Source organism: Erpetoichthys calabaricus, chromosome 13 (genome assembly GCF_900747795.2).
Source record: "Erpetoichthys calabaricus chromosome 13, fErpCal1.3, whole genome shotgun sequence".
In the NCBI taxonomy this organism is placed as follows: domain Eukaryota; kingdom Metazoa; phylum Chordata; class Cladistia; order Polypteriformes; family Polypteridae; genus Erpetoichthys; species Erpetoichthys calabaricus.
The window spans coordinates 69684520-69703006 of NC_041406.2; the positions used below are offsets into that span (position 1 = coordinate 69684520).

At 40.3% G+C, this 18487-nt stretch overlaps 1 protein-coding gene across 1 annotated transcript in view; it reads left to right on the top strand.

Moving 5' to 3' along the window:
• dus3l (dihydrouridine synthase 3-like (S. cerevisiae)) overlaps positions 1-18487 on the top strand; it is a 73526-nt gene that overhangs the window by 24943 nt on the left and 30096 nt on the right. Inside the window, exons 4-5 of the mRNA XM_028817116.2 lie at positions 1177-1785; positions 11311-11352. Of these exons, the coding sequence (XP_028672949.1) occupies positions 1177-1785; positions 11311-11352 (651 nt within the window). The remainder of the gene's footprint in view (positions 1-1176; positions 1786-11310; positions 11353-18487) is intronic.

Genomic DNA, 18487 nt, shown 5'->3' on the forward strand with positions numbered 1-18487 from the left:
TAGTTCTTGGGATGAAACTGTTTCTGAACCGAGAGGTCTGTACAGGAAAGGCTTTGAAGCATTTGCCAAGTGAGTGCAGTCCAAATAGGCAGCATGGCTGAGGCAGCATGTGCTTGATGCTGTATACCAATAATTAATTTACCAATAATTAATACTCCGAGTGGTGCAGTGAGAGTAATATGGAAAAAGATGATCCGCTGTGGCAACCCCTAACGGGAGCAGCTAAAAGAAGAAAAAGAGTGCAGTGAGAGTAACAACGCTAAAGCAGCTATGGTATTTGGAATACTTTGCTATTCCCTGGAACATTATATTGTTACAGGTTAATTACAATCAGATGCATTAAACTAATAAACAATGTGCGGTTAGTTTCGGTGTATACGATAAAGCCACGTCAGGGATGTGGATCTAAAGAAAGGGTAACCACACAGGAACAGTAGCACTGCTTTGACGCTGGGTGCAGCCAGTCTGCAAAACAGAGCGGAGAACTTACGTATGCCAGGGTTGGAGCTACCATGAAAATCTCTGTGGCTTTACACCAAGTTTAGGCTTTATACATCGCAATTTGAGGGTGGAAACGTTCGTACGTAACATACGTAACATTTTTGTTCATACACACCATTTATACATGAGGCCCCTGGTGTGGTGTGTCGTGTTCTCGGAGTTTATATGGCATTTCACACATATCAGAGATGAGCCTATTAATTGTTAATTACATATAGAGCCTATTAATTGTTAATTACATATAGGCCTTGTGTGAATTTGGGTGTGTGCATTAGTGCTGTCAACGGTGGACTAACACCCTGCCCAGGGTAAGTTCTTCTTTTGATCCTGATGTCGATGGAGTAGGTTCTGTCCACCTTGACTTTGAACTGGGTCATCAGTGTTTGAAAATGCTATTTGTAGCCTAATGAAAAATTTACTTCTCATGTGTGGTCAGATTCCTATTTGTCATTTTAAAATGGCATGTTACTTAGGATTTGGGGAGTTACCTGAATGATGGTGACTGCTACATTATTCTTTTTGTGTAGTTTAATGATTGAGAAAATACACAGCCCTTTAAAGCAAAAATTAATGACCTAAGTGCCTGTCTGTTAGTACAATAAGCTTTATTATTAAACTGTGTTGCTAATGATATTTCTTGGTTTGTGGTTTTTTTGTTTTTTTTTTCCTTCTCAGGAATGCCAAAAGAAATGCTTCTTTGGAGAAAAATGCAAATTTCTTCATGATATTCCTACATACCTGTCTTTAAAGCCAGCAGATGTGGGAGATCATTGCTATCTCTTTGAGACTTTCGGGAAATGCCAGTATGGTATTACTTGCAGGTTTGCAAAAGCTCACATTGGTGAGAACTTCCAAAATGTGTTTAATGAAGAGTTAGTGAAAAAATGGCAGGGACAAGTGATGGTGAAAAATACCTTGAGTAAAGAGCTTCAACAGTCCTTGCGCAAAAGAAAATTCAGTTTTAAGGAATCCGAGAAATACCTGAAACAGATAAGTAAGTATAATAAGCAACATAAAAAAGGAAATGGAGAGACTCTTGAACAATGTGAAATGGTCAACAAGGTGGAAGCATGTTCAAAAGCTCAGACTGATGATTCAAATATGGTGAAACAGACTGGCAGTGAATGTGAAACAAATAGTGGACATTTCACTATTGTACCTCCAGAGGCTGAAACACCAGATTTGCCTTCTCAAGATACTTCTGGGAAAGTTCCCTGTATGAAAACACATGGTGCTGTTACTGATGAAGACATTATAAAGCTTAGACCCTGTGAAAAGAAACAAGTGAGTGTGAATTTCAGCTGAATTTAATTGTTTAATTTGGTAATTACAGTATATTAGACTTAATATTTTCCTCAGAGTGACATAACAAAGTACTAATTAGTATTACTTTTCATAGCAGCAGCTAAATGAAAAATCATTGTTAAAATGAGAAAAAATATAATACCATCATCTGAAAAAACTAATTTTTTTTCCTCTTGAATGACAAAATCACACTAATCTGTTCCTGCCCCAGTCCTTGTATTATGTTGTTTTACCTTGTATTTATGTGAGAACTCCTCCTATGAAAGCCACTGCTATCACACAAGCGATTAGGAAGCATATAGTTACCTCAAGAAAAGTAGTGCCAGAAATATACAATATAATAATTATTTCTAGATCACTTTTTTGTTGCAAACAGAAATGTAGAAGGCATGTTTCCCTATATCAAATTTTTTGCTTCTTCGAAGTGGATATATTTGGTAAGTTAAGCTCCCCACTACATAACCCCCCCCCCGGCCCTGTTCCCTTCTGACTTCCATTATAAAACATCAGGATATGCTATGCATATATTTTTTTTTTTTTTTCTTTTTTCAAATTTATTGAAAATACTTAACAGATTTGTGTAGCAAATGCATGCATACATACCATGTTTACGAAGTTAAAAAATACTGAAGCTATCCTTTAACAAAGTAAACTGCAATGCTAAAATGTCAAAGTGCAGCTTATTCATGAGGCACACTATTGTACACCTAAATAATCAAATAAAAAAAAATTCTACGATGACAAATAAAACACACTAGCCAACCCGCGGCGTAGCATACGCCACATAATTATGTATTGATGGGTGAACACTTCCTGAAAGACACAGTTGTCCAAATGGGGTGGGTTTGAGGATACGACGGTAGGTGAATGAAAAGATGGAACTCTGGAGAGGGCAACATACATTTGTCCGTGACTGAAAACTGGAGGACCGCCGTCGCGCCTCCACCTCCCAGAGTGAGGGACGGGGCTGGATGGTGATCAGGTGCGGAACGGGGGGGAGAGGGGAAGGACGCCCATTCCGAACCCTTCACCCCGGCCCCCCCGCCATTCTAGTCTGCTGATTTCTTAGTCATCTCTTAATCATCGTTAAGTACGCACTGCCTGCTCATGTGCCCGCCCCCAACTCCTCACCTGAGTTGCTTTTGTCTGTGTACAGTCCACATGCACCTGTAAGTCACGTTGACTGTTCTTTTTACAAACACCACCTCAGTCGCTTTCGTCTCTGCTACAGTCCACATGCACCTCTGAGCCACGTTGAATTATCATTGTTCTTTTCGGTTCCGGCTGCTTTTCTATACAGTATATAATCCACCAAGTCACCCGACCATGGTAGTAGCGACGGGGGGGGTGTGTACAAAGGGCAGGGACTTAATCAGTGTGAGCGTATGACCCGCACTTACTGGGAATTCCTCGTTCAAGGGAAACAATTACAAGCCCCGGTCTCCATCACGAATGGGGTTCAGCGGCTTCGCCACGCCTCTCGGCGCCGGGTAGACACATGTTGATCCATTCAGTGTAGCGCGCGTGCAGCACCGGACATCTAAGGGCATCACAGACCTGTTATTGCTCAATCTCATGTGGCTGAAAGCCACTTGTCCCTCTAAGAAGTTGGATGCCGACTGCTCTTTTGTTGCGTAACTATTTAGCAGGAGGGAGTCTTGTTCGTTATCAGAATTAACCAGACAAATCACCCCACCAACTAAGAACGGCCATGCACCACCACCCACAGAATCGAGAAAGAGCTATCAATCTGTCAATCCTCTCCGTGTCTGGGCCGGGTGAGGTTTCCCGTGACGAGTGAAATTAAGCGAAAGGCTCCACACCTGGTGGTGCCCTTCCATCAATTTCTTTTAAGTTTCAGCTTTGCAACCATGCTACCCCCAGAACCCAAAGACTTTGGTTACCCGGTTGGCTGCCCGGCGGGTCATGGGAATAACGTCACCGGATCGCCACTCGGGATCGTTCATGGTTGGAACTACGACAGTATGTGATCGTCTTCGAACCTCCGACTTTCATTCTTGATTAATGAAAACATTCTTGGCAAATGCTTTCGCTCTCGCTCGAATTGTTGGTGGGCGGGGCTCTATCGTGCGTGTGCCATGGTCGGCTGCTTAGTGAATTGTTGGTGGGTAGGACTCTGTCTTGCATGCGTCTTGCTTGCCATAGACTTAGTGAATTCTTAGAGTTAGTGGGCGTAGTTCTGTGAGTTGTCGTCGTATCCCATGGGTGTCTTGCGTGACCTATCGGCTGCTTAGTGAATTATATACAGTGCATCCGGAAAGTATTCACAGCGCATCACTTTTTCCACATTTTGTTATGTTACAGCCTTATTCCAAAGTGTGGGCAGGTTTTTCAGCGGCAGGGACTGGGAGACTAGTCAGGATAAAGGGAAATTGACTGCAGCAATGTACAGAGACATCCTGGATGAAAACCTGCTCCAGAGCGCTCTTGACCTCAGACTGGGGCGACGGTTCATCTTTCAGCAGGACAATTACCCTAAGCACACAGCCAAGATATCAAAGGAGCGGCTTCAGGACAACTCTGAATGTCCTTGAGTGGCCCAGCCAGAGCCCAAACTTGAATCCGATTGAACATCTCTGGAGAGATCTTAAAATGGCTGTGCACCGACGCTTCCCATCCAACCTGATGGAGCTTGAGAGGTGCTGCAAAGGAGAATGGGTGAAACTGGCCAAGGATAGGTGTGCCAAGCTTGTGGCATCATATTCAAAAAGACTTGAGGCTGTAATTGCTGCCAAGTGTGCATCGACAAAGTATTGAGCAAAGGCTGTGAATACTTATGTACATGTGATTTCTCAGTTTTTTTTTTTTTTTTTTTTAATAAATTTGCAAAAACCTCAAACTTTTTTCACGTTGTCATTATGGGGTGTTGTGTTGTAGAATTCTGAGGAAAAAAATGAATTTAATCCATTTTGGAATAAGGCTGTAACATAACAAAATGTAGAAAAAGTGATGCGCTGTGAATACTTTCCGGATGCACTGTATATACCAGGGCTACTCAAATATAAATTTGAAAGGTCCACTTACTAAATTTCCATTCAGTCTGAGGTCCGGAAAAGTGCCAGTCAAATTCCAAATAGAGAACTCCAAAAAAAGGCAATCCCCAAACTTTAGAACTATACACAAAAAAATGACATGGTAGGCCTTTTAGTGTGAAAGGTGACACCTTCTTTGTGCCACCAGTTGTTTGAACTTGGGCATAAAAGGTGTGAGGGCAAGGCAGAGGCACTGATGTAAATGTTCATTGGTGAGGGTGTTGCGGTATGTGTTTTTCACCATGTTCATAGTGGAAAAGGCAGATTCACAGCAGTACGTTGAGGGAAACATTGTAAGAATTTGAAGGGCCATCTTCTGCAGGAGAGGAACACCTGCCGCAGTAACCATCTTTGTCCAGAAGGTGACAAGGTCACAGTGAGATTCCTGCAGTGCTAGGTTTTCTTGTAGCTCAATTAACTCTGTTTGCAGAGAAGCAGCACTGGGCCATTGGAAGACTTTTGTGGCTTCATTTGAGAATTCTGCAATATTTTTGACAAGAAATGGATTTTCGATACACAGCAAGACTTGTTTTCCCAAAGGGAAATCTTCAAAGCGAGTTTGGAAATTTTTAATCAGCTTGTCCAGGAATTCAGCATAATTGTGATGGTGATGTTTTCCTGCAGTCTAATCCAAAAGTCTTGGGAAGTGAAGCAGGTCCTGCTGTAAGTCACATTTGAACACCTCCAGCTTCCTCTGGAAAGCACGGACAGCTAACATGAGGTCACACACTGTGCTGTTTTTGCCTTGGAGCTTCATATTAAGGTCATTAAGATGGGAAGTAATGTCCGTTAGAAAAGCAACAATTTCCATTTTCTCGTCATTCTTCATGAAATCCACAAACGGTTTGGCTTTTGCACTCTTCTGATCCAACAGAAATGTCTCCAGCTCTTTCTGCAGTGCCCAAAAACGCTCCAGTACCTTGCCTTTACTAAGCCACCGGACATTGTTGTGAAGGAGCAAATCATCAAATGTTGCATTCACCTCTATTAGAAATGAACGCAATAAACGATGTTGCAAAGCAGAGGATGCTCTCAGATAATTGACTAGTTTCATGACTGTTGTCATGACTTCTGAGTACCTTTCTCCAAGGCTGGCACACAAAACCATCTGGTGAATTATGCAGTGGTATGCCATGAGGTCAGGGTGGTGAGTTCTCAAGCGTGACACTAATCCCCTCTCTTTCCCAATCATACATGGTGCGCCATCAGTAGCAATGGAAACAACATGCTTCAGGTCTATCGCTCTGTCTCTAAGCATCTGTGTCACTGCTTCATAGATATCATCCCCCCTTGTGTGTCCATGGAGGTTTGTGAGACCCAAAACATCTTCATGAAATTCTCCCTTTTCTTCATCAAGAAATCTGACAAAGACCATGAGTTGTGCATTGTCCGTGATATCTGTGGATTCATCCACAGCCAATGAAATGAATTTGGCTTTTTTTATAGCAGAACTAAGTTGTTCAAGCAAATCATCAGCGAGTATTTCAGCTCGTCTTGCAGCAGTGGAATCAGAACAGGGTATTTCGGTTTATTTTCTGGATTATTTCATCCTTTTGAGTCCCTTCAAACAGAGCAGTCACCACTTCACTCATACACTCTTTGACTACTTCAGCATCAGAGAAGGGTTTCTTGTTTTTTTCCCAGGACCCATGCTACTCTTAGTGAGGCTTCTGTTGCCCGCTCCTGTTGTGTGGCTGATCTAACTATTACACTGCTTGTAGCTTCATATGATGATTTCAGCTGGTTTATTTTTATGGTCCTTACCTCTGAGTTCTGAGGGTAATTTTGTTCGAAATGTGCATGCTTGGTTTCATAATGGCGTTTCACATTACCACTTTTGATTATTGCAGATTAAACACATTGGTTTTCTGCTTCCCACGGGGAGCACGAAAGCATATTTTTCTGTCCACTCACTCTTAAATTCGTGGTTTTCAAAATCAACTTTTCTTTTCTTATCAATGTACTGTCTTGAGCCAGCCATCTTCACTTTCAGTCAGCAAAAAAAAATTTCAGTTATTGAAATTTGCACTGCCTGCGAGTGATGAGACTGCCTGTTCACCGACCTGACCTAGAGCACGTGACCGGTACATACATCTGGCTGCCGTGAATGAGCGAGCGAGTATTGGGGGGGAGGCGGGGAGTAGTGGGAACGTTGCTATGACGATACTGTTACAGCTGCTGTGATTGGACATAGATGAAGCAACCAAACCGAGTAGAAACCTCAAAGATATATCGCGCGGAATCACAATTGCGCACTTCATTGAGAACTCATTTGGATTATGATTAAATTTGCATGTTTGTTTTGGCGTCGGTCCAGATTTAACCGTATTTGGGTCCGGATGCGGACCGGAGTCCGCCTATTGAGTACCCTGGGTATATACTGTAGATTTGCTCCTTTTTGCCACGCTTCTTGACTCTCCTGTAATGAATAAGCACCTTCCTAATCAACTTCTGCTTCGGACATTCTGCCTACATTAATAATGAGGCTCCTGCCTCTGCACATGAAGTCACTTCAGGTGTGCCAGCAGGGGAAAAGATGTACTGTATATGTATTTCATAAATATTATGCATACAATAATACATACTGTAATAATACAGTATAATAATTTTAGGCGTTCCATAATCACAGACTTTTGAATCTTTTAAGCTTCTCCGTTGAAATGTCCCTACTGTCTTTCTTGTTCCTATTTTAGATGCATTTTTCCTATTTTCACAAAGTTTTCTTAGATTGGGGTGCCTTCATTTTGCTACCCTCCCTAAACTACAAAGTTCTTTATACAGTACACTCCCATAATTTGCGGGGGTTACATTCTCAGAGCACCCTTGAATTGTGAAAAAACGCAAATTATGGATGTGCTTAAAAAAACGCCCATTTTTATAGTTTAAATAAAACTATAAAAAATATGCCCCCAAAACACTTTAATTTCATTTCAACCTCAGCTTAATACATTACATAAAAAAAGAATGTAAAGGTAAACCCGTATACTATACAGGAGTGTACTGATATGACACCCTCAGTGCTAGAATGTAAAATACCGATGTTACTGCTATATGTACTGTAATTCATGCAAGCGCATTTTCATTGCGAGAAGCCTTACAAGGTGCAGGGCGTTTCAGTGGCATCTTGGGGCTTTAACCCTTAAACTGCCACATACTTGGGGGTTAGTGCATCCCTGGATGCCAAATACTTTTTTGCTGCACTTTTTAAGTAAAGTCACAATTCACAAAGAAAACGTGAAATTTTAATGGGACACATTTTTTTTTCATGCAAAGAGCATCACAATTACTGCAACACTGATCATTTTACACACTGCTAATGAACTGTAAAAACTATTTAAAAAAACTACTGGAACAATATGTACAAGGTGCAACTGACGCCATTGATATTCAGTAAATCACCGAGCCAACTGTGCTTGAACTGGCTGCACGCAAGCACACAGGGGCCAACGCTGATGATTGCAAGCTAGTCTAGTGCAGCGGCTGAAATCCCAGAGACAGTGAGGCTACAGTTCTGCAGGGGCTGGCAGTGGTCATGAGCTGGCTGCTCAATGGATGTATGGCACTGACTGATCAGCTCCGGCGTGCTGGTAAATTGCACTGGGAACCGGCAATAGCCGATTGCAGCGTTCAATGAATGTACGTCGTCGAATATACTCGGCTCCTATGTGCTGGCACTGGGAAACTACTATAGCCGGTTGTGGCAGTTTAAGGATTAAGAAAAACAAAACGGAAAACTCAAGAACACTTGGCTGGAGATGCGTCACAGGGCAGTAGTCAATTGGCAGCAAGGAGAAATGAATAACACCGTAGCGGTCCGGTGCCGCAAAGATTCACACCATCGAGAAGACGGTGATTATTTTTATGGTGGAGATTCCAGGGACGCACCCAGCCTTGACCCGAACTGCACGCACTCACAAACAGAGACTAAAACAAAACAAACCGGTAATCAAACAGCAAATAAAGAATGTAATGAAAACGATACCACCCCTGTTCCCCTTATGGCGATTATACATTAAAGTCTATGAAAAATGGCAACGGATGAAGTGTAATGATGAAGAGATCCAGAGATCTGCACGTTGAATGGGAATGTAAAGATAGTCCTACCGGTAGTTCCTGAAATGGTGAAGATGGGTGGACGGGTTCAGGAGCGCTCCTTTCTTCGCAGGATGGCAATGAATCCACTTACAGTCCTCCTGTACACATGCAGATGGCAGACAATCCAGACCCCAACCACAAAACGATCTAGGACAAAATGAATAAGTACAGGTAACTCAACAGAAGGCAGGCAGAGAGACAAGAACTTGAAATGCAAATTACAAAAACTTTTTTTTTCCCTTTGGTCGCCGGCCCCCTTTTTTAAAAGCCGCGCTGACATCCTTTGACCCCAAAAGCCCCTGCACCCTCAGCAGAAGACCAATCAGAGCCACTGCAAGGACTGCTGGGAATCAGTTTCAAATTCTAGTAGAGTACAACGCTCTCGGATTGGCTACTTTCACCATCCCAAGCCGCGTTTTCCTCTACGGTTGCTTCCTGTTCTGTCTACAGTGCAGTATTGCCACGAAAAAAGGCATAAAAAATTGCGGAGGATATTTGCGGTTTCCGCTAACAATTATTAGTTAGGTTCTAAGGAAAAATCCGCAAACGACTGAGGCTGTGAACCCTGAACCGCGTGTTTGCAGGGGTCTACTGTATTTAGACATTTTCTTGAGACTGATGGAACACCCTTCTTTTTGACGTGTATCTTTAATATAGTTGAGTCCAATCTCAAGTGTTTTTATCTGTTCACTTTCTGTCTTGCAAACATTTGCTCACTGACTATATCAGTACTCTGTTTAAATGCAGAGCACACTGGGGGAAGAGAGAATTGTCAAAGATAGTCACTGGCTGACCTAGGAAGTAAACTTAGTGTCTTGGGCTCTGAGGCTGAAAGCACTTTGCATATGTGTTGCTGTGAGATGTATTATGATAATGTTAATTAATTGTGATGCTATATGTTACCTTTGTTGTAAATTTATGCATACAGAGTATTAGTGTGTGTGTGTGTACTGTTCAAAAATTTTAGAACACCCTAATTTTTCCAGTTTTTATTGTACTTTAAGCAGTTCATGTCCAGTGATTAGAAATTATACAAAGTACATTGTGCAGTAAAACTGTAAACTGCCAGAGGTTTTAGAAAAAGTTTCTTATTGAAAACTAATTTTTAGAGTTATATTAGTAAGACATTTTTCAGGGAGCAAGTAATGGGTAGACAACTTTTCTGCAGCATTGTAAGGTAATTAAGCCATGAATGTTGGTGCAAAAATTCCTAAAGGAGTTCCACCTTTTGTTGATTACCGTCTGTATAAAAACTGTGTTGGAGCAAAATGTGTTGCTGTACCCTCTGAAACATTATTTGGACAATGGTGAACTGTATATATTGTTATCATAATGATAAGAAAAATGCAATTAATATAGTAAGACCAACAGCTCATTATAACAAAGGTAATTGAAAAGAAAGCCACGGAGTACAATTTCCTACACTGTCGAATCTGAAGGAAACTCTTATAGGAACATGTTAAGGAGACCCAAATGCACTATAGAATTAGAATACAAGTATCTAAGTCTCAACAACTTGTGTGATAGGCGCCTCACAGGACAGTAATTGAAATCGTTAAGTATCACTTTCAGGTGTGCAAAGAAGGCTTAGAGCCACAGGTTTGATGGGTCGAGTAGTAAGAAAGTCATTGCTAAAATTGCAAAATAAGAAAACAATGTTTGTTTCAGCAATGTTCCTGGGTTTGGAAACATGGACAGTCTCTGTGTACTCTGAATTTAAAGCTTAGAACAAATAAACAACCAATGTTTATTGATACTGCATGGCTTGAAGATGTTCTATTACATAAGCTTTTGACTCCGAGAAACCAGTCTTCATGCACATACTGTACTCTGTGTTCTCACTATTCTAAAGTGGCAATTTGAAAATAAAATGCTTGATTAGTTTTATGGCTACTGAACTCTGAAACGTTTTTTCTTTCCAAAAGTGTCACTGTATTTTTGTTAACATTTCAGGTTTCTACTTAAAATCACCTTTTTTGCTTTGCCTTTTAAAGCAGCTCCTCATGTTTAATATTTTTTTTTTTTTTGGTAATACCATACTAATGCCAGTTTAACTACATATACATATTAGATAGATAGATAGATAGATAGATACAGCTTTTTGTGTAGGTTTTTAGAATTATATTTAATTCTTTGTTATGTTTGAAGAATCCTGTTGTGGTATGTTGTTCTGAATTGTATTGTTATGTAAAGGACATTGTGAATATCTGTTCCTTGAAATATGCTATATGAAAATATTTGTTACAAGTTTATTCATATTTGGCATTCACTTACCTGATTTTGATTTTGGTTTTTCCTTATTTCCACAGATATCAATTTTCCAAGGTTTTAACCAAATGTGCTTTTATATTTTAAGGTGGATTTCCAAGATAAACTTTACCTTGCACCTTTGACAACGGTAAGCAGAAATAGTTATCTGCTAGAAGCAGCATTGTCATTTTCTGAGTTATGTTTAAGGTGTTGTTATTTAATGAGTGTTTGACATTAATGACAGCATACATTGCTTATGTCAAAACAGTAATAAAGTGTAAATAGAATTTTTTGGTGACTTAGTCCTTTTTTAATATGCTTCTTCTTTCGGCTGCTCCCATTAGGTGTCGCCACAACAGATCATCTTTCTGTCTTCTGCATCTTGTTCTGTTACACCCATCACCTGCATGTCCTTTCTCACTACAGCCATAAACCTTCTCTTAGGCCTTCCCCTTTTCCTCTTCCCTGGCAGCTCTATCCTTAGCATCCTTCTCCCAATATAATCGACATCTCTCCTCTGCACATGTCCAAACCAACGCAATCTCGCCTCTCTAACTTTGTCTCCCAACCGTCCAAAATGAGCTGACCCTCTAATGTACTAATTTCTAATCTTATCCATCCTTGTCACACCCAGTGCAAATCTTAGCATCTTTAACTCTGCTACCTCCAGCTCTGTCTCCTGGTTTCTGGTCAGTGCCACTGTCTCCAACCCATATAACATAGCTAGTCTAACTACTGTCCTGTAGACCTTCCCTTTCACTTTTGCTGATATCTGTCTGTCACAAATCATTCCTGACACTCTTCTCCACCCATTCCACCCTGCCTGCACTCTTTTTCACCTTTCTTCCACAATCCCCATTACTCTGTACTGTTGATCCCAAGTATTTAAACTCATCCACCTTCACCAGATCTACTCCTTGCATCCTCACCATTCCACTGACCTCCCTCTCATATACACACATGTATTCTGTCTTGTTCCTACTGACCTTCATTCCTCTCCTCTCTAGAGCATATCTCCACCTCTCCAGGGTCTCCTCGACGTGCTCCGTACTATCGCTACAGATCACAATGTCATCAGCAAACATAGTCCACGGGGACTCTTGTCTAATCTCATCTATCTGCCTGTCCATCACCATTGCAAATAAGAAAGAGCTCAGAGCCGATCCCTGATGTAATCCCACCTCCACCTTGAATTCATCAGTCACTCCTATCGCAGACCTTACCACTGTCACACTTCCCTCGTACATATCTTGTACAACTCTTACATACTTCTCTGCCACTCCCGACTTCCTCATACAATACCACAGCTTCTCTCGAGGCACCCTGTCATATGCTTTCTCCAGGTCTACAACGATGCAATGCAACTTCTTCTGGCCTTCTCTATACTTCTCCATCAACACCCTCAGAGCAAACCTCACATCTGTGGTTCTCTTTCTTGGCATGAAACCATATTGCTGCTCACTAATCATCACCTCACTTCTTAACCTAGCTTCCACTACTCTTTCACATAACTTCATGCTGTTGCTCATCAATTTTATCCCCCTCCTGCACATCGCCCTTATTCTTAAATATCAAAACCAGTACACTTCCTCTCCACTCCTCAGGCATCCTCTCGCTTTCCAAGATTCCATTAAACACTCTTAGTTAAAAACTCAACTGCCATCTCTCCTATACACCTCCATGCTTCCAAGAGGTATGTCATCTGGACCAACAGCTTTTCCATTTTTCATCCTCTTCATAGCTGTCCTTACTACTTCCTTGCTAATCCATTGCATTTCCTGATTCACTATCTCCACATCATCCAACTTTCTCTCTCTTGTTCTTTTCATTCATCAGACTCTCAAAATACTCTTTCCATCTGCTCAACACACTCTCCTCGCTTGTGAGTATGTTTCCATCTTTATCCTTTATTACCCTAACCTGCTGCACATCTTTCCCAGCTCGGTCCCTCTGTCTAGCCAATCAGTACAGGTCCTTTTCTCCATCCTTAGTGTCTAGCCTCTCATACAACTCATCATATGTCTTTTTCTTTAGCCTTCAATGCCTCTCTCTTCATCTAGCGTCTTATCTCCTTGTACTCTTGTCTACTTTCTGCATCTCTCTGACTATTCCACTTCTTCTTTGCCATCCTCTTCCTCTGTATACTCTCCTGTACTTCCCCATTCCAACACCAAATTTCCTTTTTCCAGATTTTCACACCAAGCACCCTTCTTGCTGTCACCCTTACTACATCTGCTGTAGTTTCCCAAATGTCTGGTAATTCTTCACTACCACTCTTCACTGCCTGTCTCACCTTCTCCCTAAACTCAACCTTGCAGTCTTCCTTTTTCAACTTCCACCATTTGATCCTTGGCTCTGCCCTCACTCTATTCCTCTTCTTGATCTCCAATGTCATCCTACAGACCACCATCATATGCTGCTTAACTACACTTTCCCCTGCCACCGCTTTGCAGTCTTCAATCTCCTTCACATAGATTATATCCTATGCAGAAGAGTCAATTGTATGTAGCCCTATGTTCCTCCCTCTTCTTAAAATATGTATTCACCACAGCTATGTCCATCCTTTTGGCAAAATCGACTATCCTCTGAACTTCATTCCTCTCCTTGACGCCATGCCTACCCATCACCTCCTCATCTCCTCTTTTCCCTTTACCAACATCTCCATTGAAGTCCGCTCCAATCACCACTTTCTGTCCTTTGGGTACACTGTTCATCACTTCATCCAAATCACTCCAGAAATCTTTTCTCATCCATTGCACGCCCAACTTGTGGGGTATATGCACTAAAAGCATTCATCATCACACCTCCAATTTCAAGCTTCATAATCATTACTCTGTCTGACACTCTTTTAACCTCCAAAACACTCTTGACATACTGTACCTTCAGAATAACCCCTACTCCATTTCTCTTCCTATCCACACCATGATAGAACAATTTGAATCCACCTCCAATCCTCCTTGTCTTACTCCCCTTTCAGTTAGTCTTTTGCACGCACAATATATCCGCCTTCCTTCTCTCCATCATATCTGCTAACTCTCTCCCCTTACCAGTAATACTGCCAACATTCAAAGTTCCTACCCTCAGTTCCACTCTCTTTACCTTTCTCCTCTCCTCCTGCCTCCGGACACGTCTCCCCCCTCTTCTTCTCCTTCTTCTTCAGCCAACAGTAGCCCAGTTTCCGCCAGCACCCTGTTGGCTAGTAGTACTGGTGGCGGTCATTGTTAACCCGGGGTTCTACTGATCCAGTATCGAAATTTTGTGTTGTCCGCATATTGATTTGGCAAAATTTTACACTAGATGCCCTACCTGACGTAACCCTCCCCATTTATCCGGGCTTGGGACTGGCACAAAGAAACACACTGGGTTGTGCATCCCATGTGGCTCGGGTTTAGTCCTTTGTTTAAAAAAAAAAAACAAAAAAAAACATATATATTAAACTCTTTAGCATCAGGCCAATAAAGTGGCCTAAGATTAAAATTTAATACCCAGATATTTCCTAAAGAAGTCTTTCCTAAGGGGTAAATGTGTCAAAATATCTTATTCTGCTTACTTTCCTTGTTCCATCTACTGTATTAAACAGCAAACTGAAAGTTTTTTGACACTGCAAGCTTCTGACACTACATTTGCTTGAGTAAATATCACATAAGCAAATTCTTAGCATGATCGTAAAGAGCTTTTCATTAATCATAAGCATGGTAAGGGCTATAAACTTTTCTTCTAAACCAGGCAGATGCTGTGACTGTTTGCATAACTTGCTTCCATATATAGGGTAGACTTAGGGGCCTGAGGGCATGGCCTGGGCACTCTTACCCCCCATTTAATTTATTAAAAATAATCAGGTTTGGAGAATGTCTATAATTGTTTAAAAAAAAAACAAAAAAAAAAAAACACACGCACACTACCTAGATCATATCAGGATAGTGCACGATACCTCAAATGCAAAAAATCATTTTTCATTTGGACCATGTGGATACGCTATGTCGAGATCTTGTATCCACTGTTGTTCCCTCTTTACACGGCAAGTCTTATTCCAATTATTATTTTGTTCGATGCCAAACATAATTGGTATGTTTTCTGTTTGTGTAAAATGAAGATAGAGGATGGTCAGTTTGGTTTGACCCTCTATGAAACGAAGATGCTGTATAAACCTAAACTTTAATTAATTTTTTTTTCATATATATATATATATATATATATATATATATACACACACACTGTATGTATGTGTATATATACTGTATATATGTATTATCTCATCCCACAAGTCAGACATTGGATACCATTAATACAATTTGTAGTATTCAATTGTAAATTTTGTAAGATAGGTATTTCTTTTTGTGTATGTTTATTACAAATCTGTTTAATTTTTAAATGGAATATGCCATGTAAATCGCTTCCGTGGTTTGATGCTGCACGAAGCATGGACCAGTATATCTTTTAGGTCTTTATTGCATCAATATGCTGGAGTATTTTTTATTAATTTTAATGGTTTAAATGTCTGTTGGGCTTTTTGCAAGTTAAATCGGAGAACCCAGATAGTTTGTCAGGCCTGAACATAAAAAGTAAAAAGCCACCGGGATTGTAATTGCATTATCCCTGAATTTATTCAATAATCTAGGAGATCACCTAATTTTAAAGGCTCCAAAACTGTCCGTCCTATGAAATTATTAGATATAATTTGTGATTTTTCGATAATCTAACCAGTAATTCCAAGTCCATCTTCAATCCATTTATGCCCAGGGTCCGTACAGATCCAAACATATGTAGTTTCGATTTTAGTGTAGAATTTAGTCGTAACATGTTCCTCCCACTGACTTTAGGGTTAGTTGATGCATTAATCCGTAGTAATCTTATATTATAGAAATTTTGTTTTAAGGGAATGGCCATCCCTCACATAGGGACAGAGAAGAAGCAGAGTTCCACAACAGGCACATTATTTAAAGGAGAGTCAGATGAAGTTAAGTTAAAGTTAAGAAAAGAAAAATAACCTGACCAGAGCAAACCCAAAGCCAAGTAAAGTCCATCCAATTCTATCAAACAGATAGTCAAGGTATAGGAGTCCAGGATGTTGTATGCTGTTCAATTCAATAAATTAACATGAATAACGTGTCATGAGAAAAGAAAACTGAGAATAAGAGGCAGACAAATAATCTGACTGGCAACTGTGGTATACCCACATATGTATAATTAATATTAGAATTGTTGCAGAGATACTAGGAATAAGTTTGTCAAACCTCATTTGCAGTGCCCCGCAAAATCTTGCAGGAATACCCCCTCTTATAAAGTGCCTGGAACAGAACATGGGTAGCGTGCTGAACATCCCCTATATTGGTATTGATCCTATAAAACCGAATTATGCCCCGGAAGGTATGTTTAGGGTGATGACTTGACTTAAAGAGCAAAGCCTGTGTGTCTGTCGGTTTGAAATATACTTTGGCCTGTAGTTGTTTGTAAGTAGAGGAATGCGAGCAAAAGGAGATTTCTGTGTCAAGAAAAGAAACTGAATGTGAATCTAGCTTAGGTTGCAATTTTATTGTTGGATGGTGGTGGTTTAAGAGGTGTAAAAATTGATTGAACTTGTCCTTTGTATGTGTCCATATCCCAAAAATATTAAGATACCTGAATTATAAAAATTGGATGCAGGGGCACTTCTCAAATACCCCCTCCTCCCACTCTGCCATATAGATGTTAGCATAGGAGGGCGCAAACTTCTTGCTCATTGCAGTGCCATAAATTTGTAAATAAGTTTTGTTATTAAACTCGAAATCATTACATGTCAAGCTAATCTTCAACAGTTATAAAAATAATGCATCTGGGTCCTCCTGTATAATGGCGTGTGTAGAATTCACAGTAAAACATGGCGTCCGGACAAAAACAGAAATGTGCGTACACACAAAAAAATCCGCATGGATAAATCTGTGCATACACCAACTTCCACGTTCTTCTGCTACATAAATCCCGTTCAGTGTGAAATGTAACGCACATGCATGCGCCTGCCGCCCCACCCCAGCTCCTCTCAGAGTGACTCCTTTTTGAATATGCAAATCAATATAAATAGCCCCTTAAGTTCGGTGTTCTGTAAAAAGGCAATGGCAAAAGCTTGGGAGGGTAGAAAGCAAGTTTTTCCTTGTCTCCATTTGGTATTCACTGAAATTCTTCTATTTGTTTGTTTAAGCAGTGGTATAAATAACAAAAGGAAGTTGATCGAGTGAAATAGAGTGGCAGAGAAATTCAGAAGTTCAAGTTCAAAAAGTCGCACAGTGCTCGAAATAAAAAAAATTAAAAAAATTGGTTAGATATCAAAGTCGCCATGAAAAGGTGAGTCACAGCCCACCATTTGAGTGTCATATGGAAACATATTAGTGTACAGAGAAAAGAAAAAAAGGTTGAAATGTCAACTTTAATCTCGAAATTTCTACTTTAATCATGTGTTTTATTTTGTCATTAAAGTAGAACGTCATAAACTTCATCTTAAAATCGTTTAATTTACTAGTTTCTCAAATCCCATCGTAACTAAAGTAGCACATTAAATGCTTCATATTCTGTGTATTCTTCTATGTACTCTGTGTGAATCACTGTGTTTCTTAAACAGGCTTTCTCTTATGCTGACAGGATGCAGAACACATTACATTCATAAAATTTAAGCTGTCTGAATAATTTACTAAGATGTATACTTGGTATCATTTTCATGATGATAGGAATTAAAGCATGCATTAAATATGGGAGCACAGTGGTGCAGTGGTAGTGACCAGCTGGCGCCCTGTCAAGAGATTGTCCTTTCTTTCTCCAAGTAACCAGTCACCACACACTAAGCTCTGTAATGAATGTCAAACCATCTGTAAGCTTAGAACACAGATTCTTCAAAGCCTTTAAGGAACATTGAAATATCTTCGTAGTACATGTTTAATTGTTCCATCCGTCTTTCCATCCAGGCTCATGCCAATTCCAGCACACATACAGTGCAAGGCAGGAACAATCCCTGAATGGGGCGCCAGCTCATCGCTACCACTGCGCCACTGTGCCCACAAGTTTTAATTATTAACAGTATACATTATTTAAATGAAGTTAAAAATGTAACTGTATAATGTAATATACATACTTTACTGCATTTCATCTTAAAATTATATCAAGAGCTCCAAGAAGGTAGCGCTTGGAAATCCTAAATCAACTTAGAAGCCAGTCGTCATCATAGGTAAATCTGGACTTTCTTCTATTGAATTAAATTGAATTCCTTTATTGTTATTGTATGGTACAATGAGATCCAACATGCAAATCATAAAAAA